Source organism: Lithobates pipiens, unplaced genomic scaffold (assembly GCF_037356315.1).
Source record: "Lithobates pipiens isolate NorthernLeopardFrog02 unplaced genomic scaffold, aLitPip1_a1.2 Scaffold_27, whole genome shotgun sequence".
NCBI classification, from domain to species: Eukaryota; Metazoa; Chordata; class Amphibia; order Anura; family Ranidae; genus Lithobates; species Lithobates pipiens.
Genome location: NW_027507788.1, coordinates 207591250 through 207610731, shown reverse-complemented (window position 1 = coordinate 207610731; position 19482 = coordinate 207591250). Strand labels below are relative to the sequence as shown.

The window sequence follows — 19482 nt, the reverse complement described above, 5'->3', positions numbered from 1 at the left end:
TAGGATTTGTTGTTTGAACGCCCTAAAATCACGTTTCTAGAGCAGTTCATCTGAACAAAAAAAAAAAAACGCTGAAAAACGCAAATAGCGCTCAGCATTTTTTACAATGCAGAGCTGAATGTAAGCTAATGTAATTTTACAAAAATGTCCAAAACCACTGACACTGCAAAAAGCTCAAAAAGGATACATTACTCCACAGCACCTGCAACTAGAGAGGTCAGTGAGGGCTTGTTAGCTGATTTACAATTTGTGGAGAGCATGCAATTACCTTAATGACCATAGTATAGGCCAGTGATGGCAAACCTTGGCACCCCAGATGTTTTGGAACTACATTTCCCATGATGTTCAACCACACTGCCGAGTGCATGAGCATCATGGGAAATGTAGTTCCAAAATATCTGGGGTGCCAAGGTTCACCGTCACTGGCCTAGGCCATAGGATCAGATTAACTCCAGGAAGATAAAAAAAACACACACACACCATGATTGCAGTTATGAATTTATTACTACTATCATTAAAATGAATCTGGATAAATGTACTTTATTGGTCATTTGCAAGTTTTAAAAGCATGGATATAGTAATAGCTAATAATAGTAATAAAGATCAGTTTGGTGAAGATATGTGGGTTTTGGCCGACATTGGGTTCTTTCCCACTCCCCCATCCCCTTACTGCTGTGCCTAAACCCTCCAGCCCACACTATACCACCCCTACTATTATGCTGAAGAAAGAGCTCTGCCTTCTGATTTGGATACAAAATTACAACGCCCCTTGGCTTACATTTTCTGCATAGTATGTGTAAAGGCCCGTTCACACAATACAAAAATGGGATGGAAAAAGTTGTACGGCAAGCTGTCTGCCGATTTTTGGATCGTTAGTACGGTGCTTTCGACAGCCGGTTTTGCTTTTTCGGCAGACAAAAGCTGGATGTGCAGGCTATAAAGTTTTTATCGGATGTGAACTCAAGGTCCGATTTTCGTTTCATTAGTACGGTTTTCGTACGAAAAAAATCGTAAGAGCAAAACTATGCATGCTCAGAAACGAAAGAATACATACAAAACTATTCAACACATTACATCACTTCTGTCGTTGTATTCTCTCGTACGAAAATTTTCCTATTGTGAGTAACCTCTTCACTTTCGACATGAGACTAGCATGCCACAAAATACGGACGTTCGGTCGTCCGAAAATCTAAGCGTGTATACTAGCCTACACACTAGAAGATTTTCTGCAGATTTTTGCCTTGAGATTTACCAAAACCATATAATAGAAGGTAAGAGTTTCAGTTTGTATACAATCAGGCAGGCCCTTGCACTACAAGGTTTTGGTAAATCTGAAGACAAAAATCTGCAGAAAATCGTACACACGGTCGGAGATTCCGACAACCAAATCCGTCGGATTTTGTCCGATGGATCTTGTCCGAAACTGTTGCATACACACGGTCGGACAAAGTTGTCGGAAAATCCGATCGTTCGGAAGGTGATGATGTTATTTCATTACGATGGGACTACGTTCAGGCTAGTAGCCAATAGCTTTGATGTAGGAATTTGATCTGAGCATGCGTGGCACTTTGTCCGATCGGAATTCTCTACACATGATTGGAGTATGTCCGATCGGAGCATTTTGTCGGAAAATATTTCCGGCAAGTTGGAAAATTTGGTCTGACGGATATTCCAACAGAAACAGTCCGATGCAGACCACACACAGTCGGAATATCCGACAAAACGCTCCGATCGGACACATTCCGTCGGAATCTCCGATCGTGTGTACAAGGGCTAATAGTGTGTATGGGGTCTAAAGGCCTATACACACGATCAGAAAAGCTGATGTTAAATTTAGTCCCATGAACGATCTGCTGATTTTCTGATCGTTAGTATGCTGCTTTTGACAACCGATTATGAATTTTCGGCAGACAAAAACTGGATGTGCAGGTTCCAAAATGTTTGTCTGATGTGACCACAACGTCCCATTTTCTTTTCATTAGTAGGGATTTCTGTCAAAAAAAAAATCTGAAGAGTAAGACTAGGCATGCTCAGAAATGAAAGAACACATACAAAACAATTCAACACATTATGTCACTTCTGACGTTGAATTCTGTCGTACAAAAGATTTCTGATGGTGAGTACCCTCTTCACTTTCAATTTGAGCCCTTGTACACACGGCCGGAGATTCAGACGGAATGTTTCCTATCGGACCGTTTTGTCGGCTATTCCGACTGTGTGTGTGGTCTCCATCGGACTGTTTCCGTCGGAATATCCGACGGACCAACTTTTCCAACTTGCCGGTAAAATTTTCCGACAAAATGCTCCGATCGGACATACTCCGATCATGTGTAGCCTACTCCGATGGAAAAAGTGCCAAGCTTGCTCAGATCAAATTCCTACTTCAAAGCTATTGGCTACTAGCCTGAACGTAGTCCCGTCGTAACGAAATAACGTCATCACGTTATGTGCAATCGGATTTTCCGACAACTTTGTACGACCGTGTGTATGCAACAGTTTCGGACAAAATCCGTCGGACAAAATCTGTCAGACAAAATCCAACGGATTTGGTTGTCAGAATGTCCGACCGTGTGTACAAGGGCTGAGACTAGCATCGAACAAAAAACTGCCGAAAATGTGTCCAATAATGAATAATCTGATCATGTGTACAAGGATTTACACACTGTCTGCTGGGCAAAATGGACAGAAAAGGTCTGATATCAGCCGTGAATGCAGTTTCTATGCCACTGCACATGTCCTTGCCCTTGTACACACGATCAGAGATTCTGACGGAATGTGTCCGATCGGAGCGTTTTGTCGGATATTCCGACTGTGTGTGGTCTGCATCGGACTGTTTCCGTCGGAATATCCGTCGGACCAAATTTTCCAACTTGGCGGAAATATTTTCCGACAAAGTGCTCTGATCGGACATACTCCGATCATGTGTAGAGGATTCCGATCGGACAAAGTGCCACGCATGCTCAGATCAAATTCCTACATCAAAGCTATTGGCTACTAGCCTGAACGTAGTCCCATCGTAATGAAATTACGTCATCACAGTCTGAAAGATCGGATTTTCCGACAACTTTGTCCGACCGTGTGTATGCAACAGTTTCGGACAAGATCCGTCGGACAAAATCCGACGGACAAAATCCGACGGATTTGGTTGTCGGAATCTCCGACCGTGTGTACAAGGGCCTTGAGTTATTAGCATCTAGATTCTAGAACCACCTTGAAATTAATAAATGTTTACCAATATTAATGGAATAAACATTTTATATATTTTAACTTGACCTAGGATTTAACTGATCTGTCCTGTTTAATCATATTAACCATTGGGAAAGCAACAGGAGAAATTGCTAATTATAACCTGGGTAGAAGAACAATTGTCATTTTCCCTATGAGCATGCTTTACAGGCATGGACAAAGTAATAGCCATCATGATGAAAGGTGTGCATTTCTCGTTTTTCAGTCCATGGAGTGACCTTTAGTTTTACTATTTCATAGCCAGCCTCCTTAAATGCCATCTCCAGTTCTTCCTTAGTAATGGACAAAGAGAAAAACCTTTTTTGACCAACATAGTAGTATGAACTCTTAAGCACACTCTGAATTACTATGTGACCCCCTGGTTTAATGATGCTCTTGAGATTCCTCAAAACATTGGTGAAAGATTCTACATCTTTGCAGGGTGCTTCTAAACAGAGGCAACTAATCAGACAATCCACTTGTGGCATCTCCACCGGGTCATATGGGTTCTTCTTCAGAGCGTCACATTTCAGAACTTTTGTCACTGTTCTCCTTAGTTTTTCCTCCTTCTTCTTGCAGCTCTCATCGTCACTAAAAGAGGAAATTGTAGTGTGTTATTATTGCTCACATTTCTAATAATCTCTATAGTAAATAAGCTCTATACGGATTGAAAGGAACCATAGTACCTAGTACCAAGCTAAGTAAGAATCTTGTCTTGTTTAGCACCCTCTATTAGCACTGGAATGGGAATAGTAGGTTCCATCAATTTAATTAAAGTGGTACTAAAAGTGATTTTGTTACTCGCTGTGCCCTTCCCCTCACCTAAATACTTACCCGAGTCCTGTATTGATCCAACGATGTGCCCTTCTGCTGGTCTTCTTTCCTCTTGCCCCACTCTCACAAGCCATTGGCTCCTGCTGCTCTCAGTCAAATCCTGTGAGCAGAGAGTGGGGGGTAGGGCCCAGCCAAGCTGTGTGTTTCAATGGACCCAAGAGTTTGCTATGGGGGCAGACACAGAAGAGGAGGAAGTCAAGATTGAGGGCAGGGAACCCAGGAAGGGGAGGTGCGGGGACCGTACCATAAGTTAGTTGCAATTTACATTTATACCTTTTCTATATTTTACTTGTGTGTAGTATTTTGTAGGTTTCTCCTAGGTGCAAGAAAGTGATTGTGCAGGTCAGTCCCTTTTGCAGCACTACGGATAGTATGAGAAAGGACTCTCATCTGGCCTTTAGCTGCTTTCTCCTCCTGTGAAAGCCATGTAAATATATTGAGAATATGGATTCTACATAACTGCAGTTACCCCTGTTTCAAAAAGAGGAGGCAGGTTTAGGGCTTGTTCACCCCATATTAATTGAACTGTGTTGATCTGCAAACTATTGTTTTCTATGTGACCTATGTAGCACCCTCTGCAAATTTGGTTTTTGGCTGCTTCTGTAGTTAAGGGAGCAGTGATTGATTGTTCTGGCCTGTTCGGGGTTTCACAGGGTGGGAAATTGACTGCTTCCCCTTGATTCTGGAAAAAGTTTCCAGAATATGGGGTTGGGTGAGTCAAATGACCAGACTTAATATTTCCCATGCCCTAGACAACCTTTGGAGGGGAGTGTTCAGATGGTGACTAGGAGGCAATACATGGTCTGGAGCCCTGGAGAGATCATTCTTTCCTCATCAGGGAGAGTTCCAAAGCCTCCTGAGACAACCGGTAGACCATGTAGCTGTTCTTTGAGATATCAGCTGTGGCAGAGGTGAGAGCCTGAAGTGATCTTCTTGAGAAGCTGGCTTTGGAACTTCACAATAAGGCACCTGGTCTGGAGAAGGATTGTCACCCTCACTGGATTGTGTCTGGGGGAAACTGAAAGGTGTGCAGTTATCATGAGGACTTGTGAGTACTGACCCTGAATTGTGATACTAATTGTGATCCCAACCATGACACTACCTGCCTGGAGTTTGCATGTTCTCCCCGTGCCTGCGTGGGTTTCCTCCGGGTACTCCGGTTTCCTCCCACACTCCAAGGACATGCTGGTAGGTTAATTGGCTTCTGTCCAAAATTGGCCCTAGTATATGATTGGGGACCTTGGATTGTGGGCTCCTTGAGGGTAGGGACCAATGTGAGTAATGGAGTAAAGAGTAATGGCACAACCATCCACCCATCCCCACATGTCAGGGGGCTAGGTGTTATCCTGGACTCTGAACTCTCCTTTCAGCCCCATATCCAATCACTTTCCAAAGCATGCCGCCTCAACCTCCGCAACATCTCTAAACTACGTCCCTTTCTAACCAATGAAACCACAAAGCTCCTGATTCACTCCCTGGTTATCTCTCACCTTGACTACTGCTGCCAGACTCATGCACCTTACAAACCGCACAGTGTCTGCTACCCCTCTCTGCCAATCACTCCATTGGCTGCCACTTGCCCAACAAATTAAATTCAAAATACTAACACTTACTTACAAAGCCATCCACAACTCTGCCCCCAGCTACATCACTAGCCTAGTCTCAAAATACCAACCTAATCGCCCACTTCGTTCCTCCCAAGACCTCCTGCTCTCTAGCTCCCTCACCATCTCCTCCCATATCCACCTCCAGGTCTTCTCCCGAGGCTCACCCATCCTCTGGAACTCACTACCCCAATCTGTCAGACTGTCTCCAAATTTATCCACTTTTAGGCGATCCCTGAAAACATTCCTCTTCAGAGAAGCCTATCCTGCCTCCATCTAACAACTTCACTATTGTCTCCATTAGCTCATCCCCCACAGCTATTACCCTTTTGTATAACTTGACCCTCCCTCCTAGATTGTAAGCTCTAACGAGCAGGGCCCTCTGATTCCCCTTGTCTTAAATTGTATTGTATTGTACTGTCTACCCCAATGTTGTAAAGCGCTGCGTAAATTGGCGGCGCTATATAAATCCTGTATAATAATAATAATAATGTGAGTGTGCAATGTAAAGGGATAGGGACAATTGTAGACACTCGCTCAGGTTGAACTGGATGGACTGGTGTCTTTATTCAACCTTATTAACTATGAAACTTTGCGACTGCATTACTTTGGAATGTAAGTGCTAGAGGTAGCCATAGACTGAGACAGCTCTCATAGTGCCTTAGGCCGCGTACACACGGGCGGACTGTTCGCCCAACTTTGTTTGTCAAACAGTTTCGGCAAACAGTCCGCTCAAAATTAGCATGGACGGACATGGCCACACACGGCACTTTTTGAGCGGACTGTTTCAGCGAACTGTTTGCCAAACAGTTCGCTCAACTTTTGAAATGAACGGACTCGCCCACGTAAACAGTTCGCTCAACTTTTGAAATGAACGGACTCGCCCACGTAAGGCGGAGGCAAATCCGCCCATTTCGAGCGCGTGTACAGGTAGGCGGGGCCCGCGAAGGAGACGTCGCGGGCTCCGCCGCCTGGAATGGACTTAAAGGGGAACCCCAACGCCGAAAAAAATCGGCGTGGGGTCCCCCCAAAGTCCACAACAGACCCTTGTCCGAGCACGCTACCCGGCCGGCCAGGAAAGGGGGGCGAGCGAGCGCGCCCCCCCTCCTGAGCCGTACCAGGCCGCGTGCCCTCAACATGGGGGGGTGCCTTGGGGAAGGGGGCCGCGCGGCCCCCCCACCCCAAAGCACCTTGTCCCCATGTTGATGAGGACAAGGGCCTCTTCCCGACAACCCTGGCCGTTGGTTGTCGGGGTCTGCGGGCGGGGGGCTTATCGGAATCCGGGAGCCCCCTTTAAGAAGGGGGCCCCCGGATACCGGCCCCCCACCCTATGTGAATGAGTATGGGGTACAATGTACCCCTACCCATTCACCTGTGAAATAAAGTACAAAAAAAAACACAACACAGAGAAAAAATATTTTATTGCACAGCTCCGGGGGTCTTCCGTCTTCGGGGGTCTTCTCGCCGGACTCCTCCGCTATCTTCGTGTAGCTCTTTTACTAGCGGAGGAGCCCGGCTTTCTTCCTCCCCGCCGCCGGCCTCTTCTCCCGACTTCGGGGGTCTTGTCCCCCTCTTCGGTTCTTCTGCCAGGCCACCGCGCCTTCTTGTAGCTCTTTTGCAGGCGGTGGCCCGGTCTTCTGTCGCCGCTGCCTTCCGTTCTTCTGTCGCCGCCTTCGGTTCTTCTGCCGGGCCACCGCGCCTTCTTGTAGCTCTTTTACAGGCGGTGGCCCGGTCTTCTGTCGCCGCTGTCGCTGTCGCCGTCGCCGCCTTCCGTTCTTCTTCTTCTTCTTGTTCTTCTTCTTCTTCCCCAGGAGATGTTGACACATCGCTCTCTCCGGCCGGAATGCCAGAGCCGCGCTGTGCGGTCACTTATATAGTGACAATGGGGCGGTGTCACATGGTATATGTCACATGGGTTGGTCACATGGTGACCCCGCCCCCTTACGATGTCATAGTCCCCATGTGACATCAACCCATGTGACCAACCCATGTGACATATACCATGTGACACCGCCCCATTGTCACTATATAAGTGACCGCACAGCGCGGCTCTGGCATTCCGGCCGGAGAGAGCGACGTGTCAACATCTCCTGGGGAACAAGAAGAAGAAGAAGAACGGAAGGCGGCGACGGCGACAGCGACAGCGGCGACAGAAGACCGGGCCACCGCCTGTAAAAGAGCTACAAGAAGGCGCGGTGGCCCGGCAGAAGAACCGAAGGCGGCGACAGAAGAACGGAAGGCAGCGGCGACAGAAGACCGGGCCACCGCCTGCAAAAGAGCTACAAGAAGGCGCGGTGGCCCGGCAGAAGAACCGAAGAGGGGGACAAGACCCCCGAAGTCGGGAGAAGAGGCCGGCGGCGGGGAGGAAGAAAGCCGGGCTCCTCCGCTAGTAAAAGAGCTACACGAAGATAGCGGAGGAGTCCGGCGAGAAGACCCCCGAAGACGGAAGACCCCCGGAGCTGTGCAATAAAATATTTTTTCTCTGTGTTGTGTTTTTTTTTGTACTTTATTTCACAGGTGAATGGGTAGGGGTACATTGTACCCCATACTCATTCACATAGGGTGGGGGGCCGGTATCCGGGGGCCCCCTTCTTAAAGGGGGCTCCCGGATTCCGATAAGCCCCCCGCCCGCAGACCCCGACAACCAACGGCCAGGGTTGTCGGGAAGAGGCCCTTGTCCTCATCAACATGGGGACAAGGTGCTTTGGGGTGGGGGGGCCGCGCGGCCCCCTTCCCCAAGGCACCCCCCCATGTTGAGGGCACGCGGCCTGGTACGGCTCAGGAGGGGGGGGCGCTCGCTCGCCCCCCTTTCCTGGCCGGCCGGGTAGTGTGCTCGGACAAGGGTCTGTTGTGGACTTTGGGGGAACCCCCACGCCGATTTTTTTCGGCGTTGGGGTTCCCCTTTAAGCCCATTCCAGGCGGCGGAGCCCGCGACGTCTCCGTCGCGGGCCCCGCCTACCTTCACACGCGCTCGAAATGAGCAGACTTTCCTCCGAGCGGGAACAGTTTGCTCATTTCGAAAGTAGCCTACACACGGGCGGACTGTTCGCTCAAACACAGTTTCAGCGGACAGTTTTTCGGAATTTCCGAAAGACTTTGTCCGTCAAACTGTCCGCTGAAACTGTCCGCTGAAAGCCCACACACGAGCGGACTGTCCGCCCAAACACTGTTCAGCGGACAAGGTTGGGCGAACAGTCCGCCCGTGTGTACGCGGCCTTAGAGTACAGGCCATTCCTCTGTGGCCCCAGTGGATCTGTGTATACGAGCCTAGAGAAGAGAGTCCCCTTATATCTGTGAAGGCAATTTTGAGTATCCCATGCCCTAACCCCCCTCCTGTTCGAAGTACTTAAAGCAATACATTTCAAAAAAGACATAGCCTAGACTAAGTTATTGGAGCTGGTGTGTATATGGACTGGTGCTTGTGGGGACAGGCAGCCTCTGTACTATTGGAAAGAACCAGCTATTCTGAGCAGCCCATACAGGGCTAGCACTACACTTATTTCCACCAAAACGCTACATTGAGGTGGGTGCTGGTGAAGTGCGTAAAAAAGCAGACGCGCTGGTTTTATTGCAACATACCACAGCTCACCTCATGTTAGTGCATTTGATTGCAATGAAAATAATAATATATACAAACTAGTCGGGGAGGGCAGAACTGCTGTTACACAAACACATTATCCTAATAACACAATTGTGACACACCTGTTACCTTCCAGTTCACACACAAGCTTGACAATTTTAGTCCAGTCTAACGCATCGGGATCCTTCCTCAGCCACTTCTGTAGCTGTGCTCGGTTTTGCTCAAGAAAGTCGGAAATGATGATATTGTTGAAAGCTTCACAAGCAGAGAGAAGCTGATAAATTGTGGGTCCAGCTCCAAAGTCTATTAGTAGGTCTCCTTTAACACCACCTTAGGGGTAAAAAAAAAACAAAGAGTGGAACTTTTTGTTTAGAAGCATAGAGGAGTCAAGGTGAAATCAGATTTTTTCTGATAACACTGTGGTTAATGTATAACCAGGGGCGGACTGACCATTGGGGCTCTCGGGCACTGCCCGAGGGCCCCATACCACTAGGGGGCCCCATCAGGGTTGCCAGCCTCAATAAAACCAGGGACAGTATGTGTCTGTGTGTGTATACTGTATGTGTGTGTGTGTGTGTGTGTGTGTGTATGTATACTGTGTGGCCCCATAATCTCCTATTGCCCAGGGGCCCCATAATATTCTATTGCCCGGGGGCCCCATAATCTCCTATTGCCCGGGGGGTCCCATGAGTTGCCAGTCCACCCCTGTGTATAACATATGTGTGTTGTACTCAGTAGGGCCCTGTGTAACAAACTGAATATCTTAATATTGACTGACCAGATGGACTTTGTGCTAAGTCCTTTTCACCTCTGTTTTAATTGACAATCTTTAACACTGAATGACCGAAGGATGCAAAAGGATGAATATTTGAAAAGCTTTTTCAATAGTAAATTAAACAGGTTCTAAAAGAGTAAATACTATATGTGCTAAAAATATGTTTAAAAAAATGGGAACAAGAACTTCACATTGTCTGGAATTTGGTTCTATGACATTGAAGCCTGTGTGAATAGCAAAATGTGGCTTGACCGCCTCTGAAAGCTTACATCAAACTGCTTTAAAATAGGAAGTAAGGCTAAAGCTCTTTGGCACTATTTTCCTTGCGGGTCACAGGAATGCACTTAGTTCTTAGGCTATAGTCTGGCAGGGCTGGACTGGGACAGAAATTTGGCCCTGGGACATCCAGACCGGCCCACTTACATTTTGAGTGTCCCATTACTAGCCCCCTTACATCAGAGTGTCCCATCAGCATCCCCTTACATCAGAGTGTCCCATCAGTACCCCCTTACATCAGAGTGTCCCATTACTAGCCCCCTTACATCAGAGTGTCCCATGAGCAGCCCCCTTACATCAGAGTGTCCCATCAGCATCCCCTTACATCAGAGTGTCCCATGAGCAGCACCTTACATCAGAGTGTCCCATCAGCATCCCCTTACATCAGAGTGTCCCATTACTAGCCCCCTTACATCAGAGTGTCCCATGAGCAGCCCCCTTACATCAGAGTGTCCCATGAGCAGCCCCCTTACATCAGAGTGTCCCATGAGCAGCACCCTTACATCAGAGTGTTCCATCAGCACCCCCTTACATCAGAGTGTCCCATGAGCAGCCCCCTTACATCAGAGTGTCCCATGAGCAGCCCCCTTACATCAGAGTGTCCCATCAGCACCCCCTTACATCAGAGTGTTCCATCAGCCCCCCCTTACATCAGAGTGTCCCATCACCAGCCCCCTTACATCAGAGTGGCCCACTAAGCCATCGGCCCACCGGGAAACTCCCTGTAGTCCCGATGGCCAGTACATGCCTGTAGTCTGGCTATAGTCACTTAGGCGGCTCTTTCATTTCAGGATACTTCCAGATGCCTGACATGCAGCTGGCTCAGCCTCTCGGCATTGCTGCTGAGAGCCTCCTGCACAGCTTGGTGCTCCAGTGAGTGCTGGAGGGGTAGAGCAGAAAACCAGTGACTGATAGTCACCGGCTCTCGGCTCTCTGCTCACTGAAGACCGAGAATTGAGTGATCAGGGGTCTTTAATCACTCAGTTCTTGGTTATAGAGGAGGCATGGGACAAATGCAACATTGGATCAAATGCTGCACATATCTCCCAACAGTCAGCATCTTCAGCATTCCTCATTATCTATTTGATAGCAGTATCATAAGTGCTACACGTATATAATGAAAATGAACATCATGATGACCCTTCTAACATCCTTCACTTGCCTCACAAATTACACTTTGTTCTATTTCCCTTTTTCCTTCAATATTTTTAATATTTGCTCCAATACCGGTAATATCTTTCACATCTTTTGATTCATACTCTCTATTGAAACAATATGGGCCATTGCAATTAATTGGTAGAACACTTCTGTAACTTTCTTGCAAATCAAAGACAGAATTAATGCCATTATGCTTACAGAAAAAAATATTTCATACAATTATTCACATTATATTTATTATTTTCATTAGAGGGTTTTTGCATATTGACCATATTGTATGCTGCTTTTTTTTTTGTTACTTCCCTGAGCATTGACTCTTCTATACACATACGCTAAAAATAAACTATTAACACTTCTTTTTCTGAAGGCATTCTTAGTTTACAGCATTTATTCACACCTGTCTAAGCCCTTGTAGACACGGTCGGAGAATCCGTCGGAATGTGTCCTATCAGACCGTGTCGTCGGATAATCCGACTGTGTGTGGTATGCATCGGACTGATTCCGTCAGAATATCCGTCGGACCCAATTTTCCAACATGTTGGAAATATTTCCCAACCGACTGGTTCGATCGGACATACTCCGATCATGTGTAGAGAATTTTGATCGGACTAAGTGCCACGCATGTTCAGATCAAATTCCTACATCAAAGCTATTGGCTACTAGCCTGAATGTAGTCCCATCGTAACGAAATAACATCATCAAGTTCTGAAAGATCGGATTTTTCGCCAACTTTGTCCGACCGTGTGTATGCAACAGGTTCGGACACAATCCGACGGGCAAAATCCGACGGATTTGGTTGTGGAAATCTCCGACCGTGTGTACAGGGGCTAAGACTTCTGCGCAGTAAATACACACCGTGTGTGTGTGTGTATGTGTGTGTGTGTGTATATATATGTACCGTATATACTCGAGTATAAGCCGAGATTTTCAGCCTCTTTTTTGAGGCTGAAAGTGCCCCCCTCGGCTTATACTCGAGTCACCGCTGTCTGACTGCCCGAACAGCGTGTCGAGCAGACAGACAGCGGCCATTCTACCTTTCAAAAGCCGCGCCTCTGCCTCCGCCTCCGCCTGTGATAGGCGGAACACTCAATTTCCCAGCAGTCAGTGTTCCGCCTATCACGGACATCGGCTCATCCTCGGATGAGCCGATGTCCGTGATAGGCGGAACACTGACTGCTGGGAAATTGAGTGTTCCGCCTATCACAGGCGGTAGGCGGAGGCGCGGCTTTTGAACAGGGGAATGGCCGCCAGGGCGCCGACGAAGAGCGGCGATCCTGGCATGGGACGACACGGAGGCTCGGGACGGGACGACACGGAGGCTCGGGACGGGACGACACGGAGGCTCGGGACGGGACGACACGGAGGCTCGGGACGGGACGACACGGAGGCTCGGGACGGGACGACACGGAGGCTCGGGACGGGACCGGACGGAGGCTCGGGGCACAGGTAGGCTGGACACACAAGGCTGCACGGACACACACACACACACACACACACACACACACACACACACACACACACACACACACACGGATGGATGGACACACACACACACACACACAGGGATGGATGGATGGATGGACACACACACACACACAGGGATGGATGGATGGATGGACACACACACACAGGGATGGATGGATGGATGGACACACACACACACACACAGGGATGGATGGATGGATGGACGCACACACACACAGGGATGGATGGATGGACACACACACAGGGATGGATGGATGGACACACACACAGGGATGGACGGATGGACGGACACACAGGGATGGACGGACACACAGGGATGGACGGACACAGAGGGATGGACGGACACACACAGGGATGGACAGGCATATCTCACCCTCGGCTTATACACGAGTCAATAGGTTTCCCAGTTTTTTGGGGGTAAATTGGGGGCCTCGGCTTATACTCGGGTCGGCCTATACTCGAGTATATACGGTATGTATGTATGTATATATATATATATATATATATATATATATATATATATATATATATATATATATATATATATATATATGTATATATATATATATATATATATATATATATATATATATACATACATACACCCCTCACATTTTTGTAAATATTTTATTTACAAAAATAAAGAAATTACACTTTGCTACAATTTAAAGTAGTGAGTGTACAACTTGTATAACAGTGTAAATTACTGTCCCCTCAAAATAACTCAACACACAGCCATTAATGTCTAAACCACTGGCAACAAAAGTCAGTACACCCCTAAGTGAAAATGTCCAAATTGGGCCCAAACTGTCAATATTTTGTGTGGCCACCATTATTTTCTGGCACTGCCTTAACCCTCTTGGGCATGGAGTTCACCAGAGCTTCACAGGTTGCCACTGGAGTCCTCTTCCCCTCCTCCATGATGACATCACAGAGCTGTTGGATGTTAGAGACCTTGCGCTCCTCCACCTTCCATTTGAGGATGCCCCACAGATGCTCAATAGGGTTTAGGTCTGGAGACATGCTTGGCCAGTCCATCACCTTTTACCCTCAGCTTCTTTAGCAAGGCAGTGGTCATCTTGGAGGTATGTTTGGGGTCGTTATCATGTTTGAATATTGCCTTGCGGCTCAGTCTCCAAAGGGAGAAGATCATGCTCGGCTTCAGTATGTCACAGTACATGTTGGCATTCATGGTTCCCTCAATGAACTGTAGCTCCCCAGTGCCGGCAGCACTCATGCAGCCCCAGACCATGACACTCCCACCACCATGCTTGACTGTAGACAAGACTTGTCTTTGTCCTCCTCACCTGGTTGCCACACATGCTTGACACCATCTGAACCAAATAAGTTTATCTTGGTCTCATCAGACCACAGGACATGGTTCCAGTAATCCATGTCCTTAGTCTGCTTGTCTTCAGCAAAATGTTTGAGGGCTTTCTTGTGCATCATCTTTAGAAGAGGCTTCCTTCTGGGACGACAGCCATGCAGACCAACTTGATGCAGTGTGCGGCGTATGGTCTGAGCACTGACAGGCTGACCCCCTACCCCTTCAACCTTTGCAGAAATGCTGGCAGCACTCACTATTTCCCAAAGACAACCTCTGAATATGATGCTGGGCACATGCACTCAACTTCTTTGGCCGACAATGGCGAAGCCTGCTCTGAGTGGAACCTGTCCTGTTACACCACTGCATGGTCTTGGCCACCGTGCTGCAGCTCAGTTTCAGGGTCTTGGCAATCTTCTTATAGCCTAGGCCATCTTTATGTAGAGCAACAATTATTTTTTCAGATTCTCAGAGCTCTTTGCCATGAGGTGTCATGTTGAACTTTCAGTGACCAGTATGCGAGTGAGAGCGACAACACAAAATTTAACACACCTAGTCCCCATTCAAACTTGAGACCTTGTAACACTAATGAGTCACATGCCACTGATTGGCCCAATTTGGACATTTTTCCCTTAGGGGTGTACTCACTTTTGTTGTGTATATATATATATATATATATATATATATATATAATATATCTATATATAGTGCCTTGAAAAAGTATTCATACCCCTCAACATTTTCCACATTTCTTCCTGGAAGGAAAATTGCAGCAGAGAAGGATCAGGCCCCCTCCTATACCAGGATACCCAGCTCTCTCCCAGTGGTTGAATGCTTTAATAAACGTTGTGCCAGAGAAACATTCTGGATTTACAACCTTTACAACCTTGACATCCTTTTGCCTGGTGGCATCAACAATGGCATCGAAATTTCCACTATCATATAAATACACTACATATTGGTTCTTATTTCATGGAGGCGGGATCTTTTTCTTCTGTTTGAAAAAGGAGCGCAGCTTGCTGGTATATCGCAACACACATGCTCAGAAAACGTGTCCATTAAGTGTGATGTCATCCCTTGCTGCCACCCTTGCCTTTGCGCCTCACGCCTCGTTCTGAGTCCTTCCACAGCAGCTGGCTTTTCATCTACAGTGGTGGATATCCACATAGACAGTGCCAGTTTGTGGATGATCGAGGAAGCAGGAACGTCACCAGGACTTACCCTTGTTGGGATCCACATACCTGTACTCACCACATAAATGTGAGTTGGTAAATGTAATGTTTTATTAAAGTTTTAGAAACGTCTACACTCAGAGGCGCTTCTCTCCTTGTCTCTTGCAGTGCTTTGCAACCTGGTTTCTGTTCCTATATGATGGCAGCCTTGAATGCTCTGGACTTTTTATTCTCTATATCAGTGATGGCGAACCTTGGCACCCCAGATGTTTTGGAACTACATTTCCCATGATGCTCAACTATACTGCAGAGTGCATGAGCATCATGGGAAATGTAGTTCCAAAACATCTGGGGTGCCAAGGTTCGCCATCACTGCCCTATATATTAATAATTACCTACATGGACTAAAACAGGCTGTGTATTTCACTTTTGTTGCTGCACAGACTTTTGTTGCTTTTGGGAGATTTACGGTTCTAAGATATTGCGCCTTTACTTGTATTTTTTTTTTCAAACGTTTGCATACCCTGGCAAAAATTGTGAAAATTTGGCATTTACCACTTGCCAACTGCCCGCTATCGTTTGGCAGTGGCAGAATGGCTCCCCTGCACAAATCACCGTAGGTGTACGGCACCCGTCGCGTCACTGAGGAGCTGATGCACGTGCCCGGCAGCAGCGATGTCCGCCGGGCATCCGCATTCTCTCCTGACAGAGCAGGAACGGGGATCTGTGTGTAAACACACAAATCCATATTCTGTCCGAGGAGAGGAGACAGATCATACAGACAGATTATACAGTAATCAGTGGCTATTTATAACACTGATTGCTGTTATAAATGTCAATGGTTTCAACGTTAAAGCAATGCAGTGCGTATCGCAAAAAATGACCCGATCAGGAAGTGGGGAATTATTTCTAGGCAGGGCCGGATTAAGAGCATCATGTGCTTGGTGCTGAGGATTTTGGTGGGCCTTTTACTGGGCACCCTTCTGCTTTCCAAGAGCCTGTGCTGGCATGCACCCAAACTCAAAACTGCGCAGCCACACAGGCATAACACTAGGGAAGCCTGGCATTTGATTTGCAAAGTTTCTGTAAGGGACGTGTATTGGCGTGCACTCTGAGCTGAAAGAGTGCAGCTGTGCAGGCCTAACACTTTGGAAGCCCCAGACTTCTGTAAGAGCCCTGCATTGGCATGCCCCAGGCTTCTGTTAGGACTGCTCATGCAGTGCCCTTTATCAATCCCACCACTCTGCCCAGGCGGTGCATGTGGAATGCAGGACCCATTGCTTTCCATGTCCTTTTTGGGTGGCTGGGCCTATATTAAGGTAGGGGCCTGGAGCTGCAGCTCCAATAGCCCCTACGTTAATCCAGCCCTGTTTCCAGGGCTGAAGTGGTTAATATTGAAAATATGACTGATTATGCCAAAAAAAACTGTATTTTTTATTCAAGGATAGCAATCACATGAAGCCATTTATTATCATAGTTTTTTGGATCCTTTTTAGATCATAATGATAACAGAAATCACCCAAATGGCCCTGATAAAAAGTTTACATACCCTGGAATGTTTGGCCTTGGTACAGACACAGAAGGTGGCACATACAGATTAAAATGGCAATTTTTAAATCACAATTAGTGTCTGTGTATAAATAGTCACATGGATGCACTAAGCAAGCTAGACACTGAGCCATGAGGAGGTAGAAAAGAACAGTCAAAAGACCTGCGTAACAAGGTAATTAAACTTTACAAAGATGGAAAAGGATATAAAAAGATAGAAAGATTTCAGCTGCAACTGCCAATAATAATACAAATAATAATAATAATAATAATAATAAAGCAGTCAGTTGTTTACCTGAAGTGAAAGTTTCATGAAAATTACGCAATGCAAAATCAAGCCATTCTCCTGTTATAGTTCCCTCTTCGGGGTGATAATACGTTCTGTAGTAATCTACAGGGTCAAACTCATCAATGTAGGTTTGAGATGATGTGTATGGAGTCTCCATGCTGATCTATCTTCTCTCTAGGAGAGTAAAGGAAACTTGATACTGTTATTTGCAAGTGGACTGCAACTGAAACAGAGAATGCAATACTTTGCAATAACAGAGATAATTAGGAAGGACTTTGCTCATCATGAAATGTTAAGCAGGTCAAACACCATTCTCTGTTTAAATATTGGCACTAATGTTCAGACAAATTTGTGAGTTCTCTACTGTGGTAGATCATAGAAAGAATTAAAATATATTGGCAACTTTATGCAAATAACAAAATTACAAACTGACATAAATGTTTTATTGGCTTAAAGCAAAACTTTACTCATAACAGTTTGATAAAAAATATTGTTCTTTAGCAAGGAACATACATTCCACACTAATAATTATGCTACCAAAATTAGTGTGTGTTGTAAATTGCCTCCAGCATTGATCCTGTTTCTTCTTGTCGGAAGCTGCCATTTTGCTGAAGCTTAGAGCCCCTGAACAGCAGTAAATCATGAAGGGGGACTAATCCTATCAATTTAAAGGTTTAATGCTGGGATTGTTAACCATCACATTTGCTTGTGTCCGCAACCAAACTGTCAAACCATCAAATGGTTGGTGTCATAATTGATCACATGTGCAGCACCATGGCAGTTGTAGATCAAGCAGAAGCAGCTTCCTTGGCTGTAAAGGATAGGAGGGTATAATTCTGCTTTAAGGCTGTCAGCAGATTGGCCTCTACAAACTCGGCAATGCCTAAAAATGGAGAGCAACTGAGCATGTGCAGAGCAGGGTGAGACAGTGTGCTACTGGACTTTAAGCAGTATAGGCACTTATTTTCAATGTTTTACCTAGCTACGCCTGCAAAAGGGGCCAGCCTGAAGTCATCTAGCAGGTCTTAAAGCGGAGCTCCACCCTAAAGTGGAGCTTCCGCTCATTGGAACCCTCCCCCCCTCCGGCGCCACAATTGGCACCTTTCAGGGGGAAGGGGGGTGCAGGTACCTGTACAGTACAGGTATCTGCACCCACTTCCGGCATAGATATCCGCAGAATCTACGCCCCTTTCCGCAGAATCTACGCCCCTTTCCGCAGGTCCCCCACTGTCTGCTGGGAAACACACGGATCCCAGAGACAGCGGCGACCATCCTTATTGCGCAGCGCGACTCGCGCGTGCGCAGTAGGAAACCGGGAAATGAAGCCGCAAGGCTCCACTTCCTGATTCCCAAACCTAAGATGGCGGCGGCAGCACCCGGGAGACGATCGAGAGATCGGCTTCGGGTGCCGACATCGCGGCCACGCTGGGCGGGTAAGTGTCCTTATTTTAAAAGTCAGCAGCTGCAGTATTTGTAGCTGCTGGATTAAAAAAAAAAAAAAAAAAAACGGCGGACTCCCGCTTTCATTTCCACTTTTATTAGGAGAAGTAAATAGCCTGGATCTCAAATGCTAAACATGTTCTGCCTCTTATCTTAGCAGCTTTTTTAGTTCTAAAAAACATGAAACATACTCTGATATTTAAAGAGGAAGTAAACCCTGATGGGTTTACTTCCTCTTTTTTTCCCTGCAAAGGTAAAGCATAATGGACTACTATGCATCGCATAGTAGCTCATTATGTGTCACTTACCTGACACAGGAGCCAGCGAAGTCGCCGCTGTCACCTGTAGTCCGCCGCATCCATCTTGGTTGTGGCGTCTCTCGCAGCTCCGACGAATGACAGCGGAGAAGCCGCGATGACGTCACTCCCGCGCATGCGCACGGGAGTCGCGTCTCGGAGCTCCGACGCTGCCATTCGCCGGAGCCGCGATGACGTCACTCCCGCGCATGCGCACGGGAGTAGACAAATTTGGCAAATCCATTCTTGGACTTGCCGCATTTAGTGCGCCTGCGCGCCGCTGTCTACGGCGCATGCGCCGTAGACAGCGGTGCCCATTTTCGGGCAAATATCTCCTAAACCATATAGGTTTAGGAGATATTACTTGGACCTACAGGTAAGCCTTAATCTAGGCTTACCTGTAGGTCAAAGTTGTTTGGAAGGGTTTACTTCCATTTTAAAGCCCCAACAACCAAACACAGATAAAGTAACCTGTA

The 19482-nt window shown here is 46.9% G+C and overlaps 1 protein-coding gene and 1 long non-coding RNA gene across 2 annotated transcripts in view; one reads left to right on the top strand and one right to left on the bottom strand.

Annotated features, from left to right (window-relative positions):
• LOC143934492 (uncharacterized) overlaps positions 1-19482 on the top strand; it is a 106511-nt gene that overhangs the window by 86472 nt on the left and 557 nt on the right. The window lies entirely within an intron of this gene.
• LOC143934489 (nicotinamide N-methyltransferase-like) lies at positions 486-17504 on the bottom strand. The gene is made up of 3 exons (XM_077458147.1): positions 17277-17504; positions 9366-9573; positions 486-3816 (listed from the first exon to the last, which is right to left on the bottom strand). Exons 1-3 carry the CDS (start codon positions 17425-17427, stop codon positions 3378-3380), a joined length of 798 nt encoding a protein of 265 aa, XP_077314273.1. The 5' UTR covers positions 17428-17504; the 3' UTR covers positions 486-3377.

Coding starts and splice junctions, on each gene's coding strand:
- LOC143934489 (XM_077458147.1), bottom strand. CDS start 17,427: ATGGAGACTCCATACACATCATCTCAAACCTACATTGATGAGTTTGAC. Junction 9,574..17,276: donor TCATGAAACTTTCACTTCAG/GTAAACAACTGA, acceptor TTTACCCCTAAG/GTGGTGTTAAAGGAGACCTA. Junction 3,817..9,365: donor TGTGAACTGGAAGGTAACAG/GTGTGTCACAAT, acceptor TTCCTCTTTTAG/TGACGATGAGAGCTGCAAGA.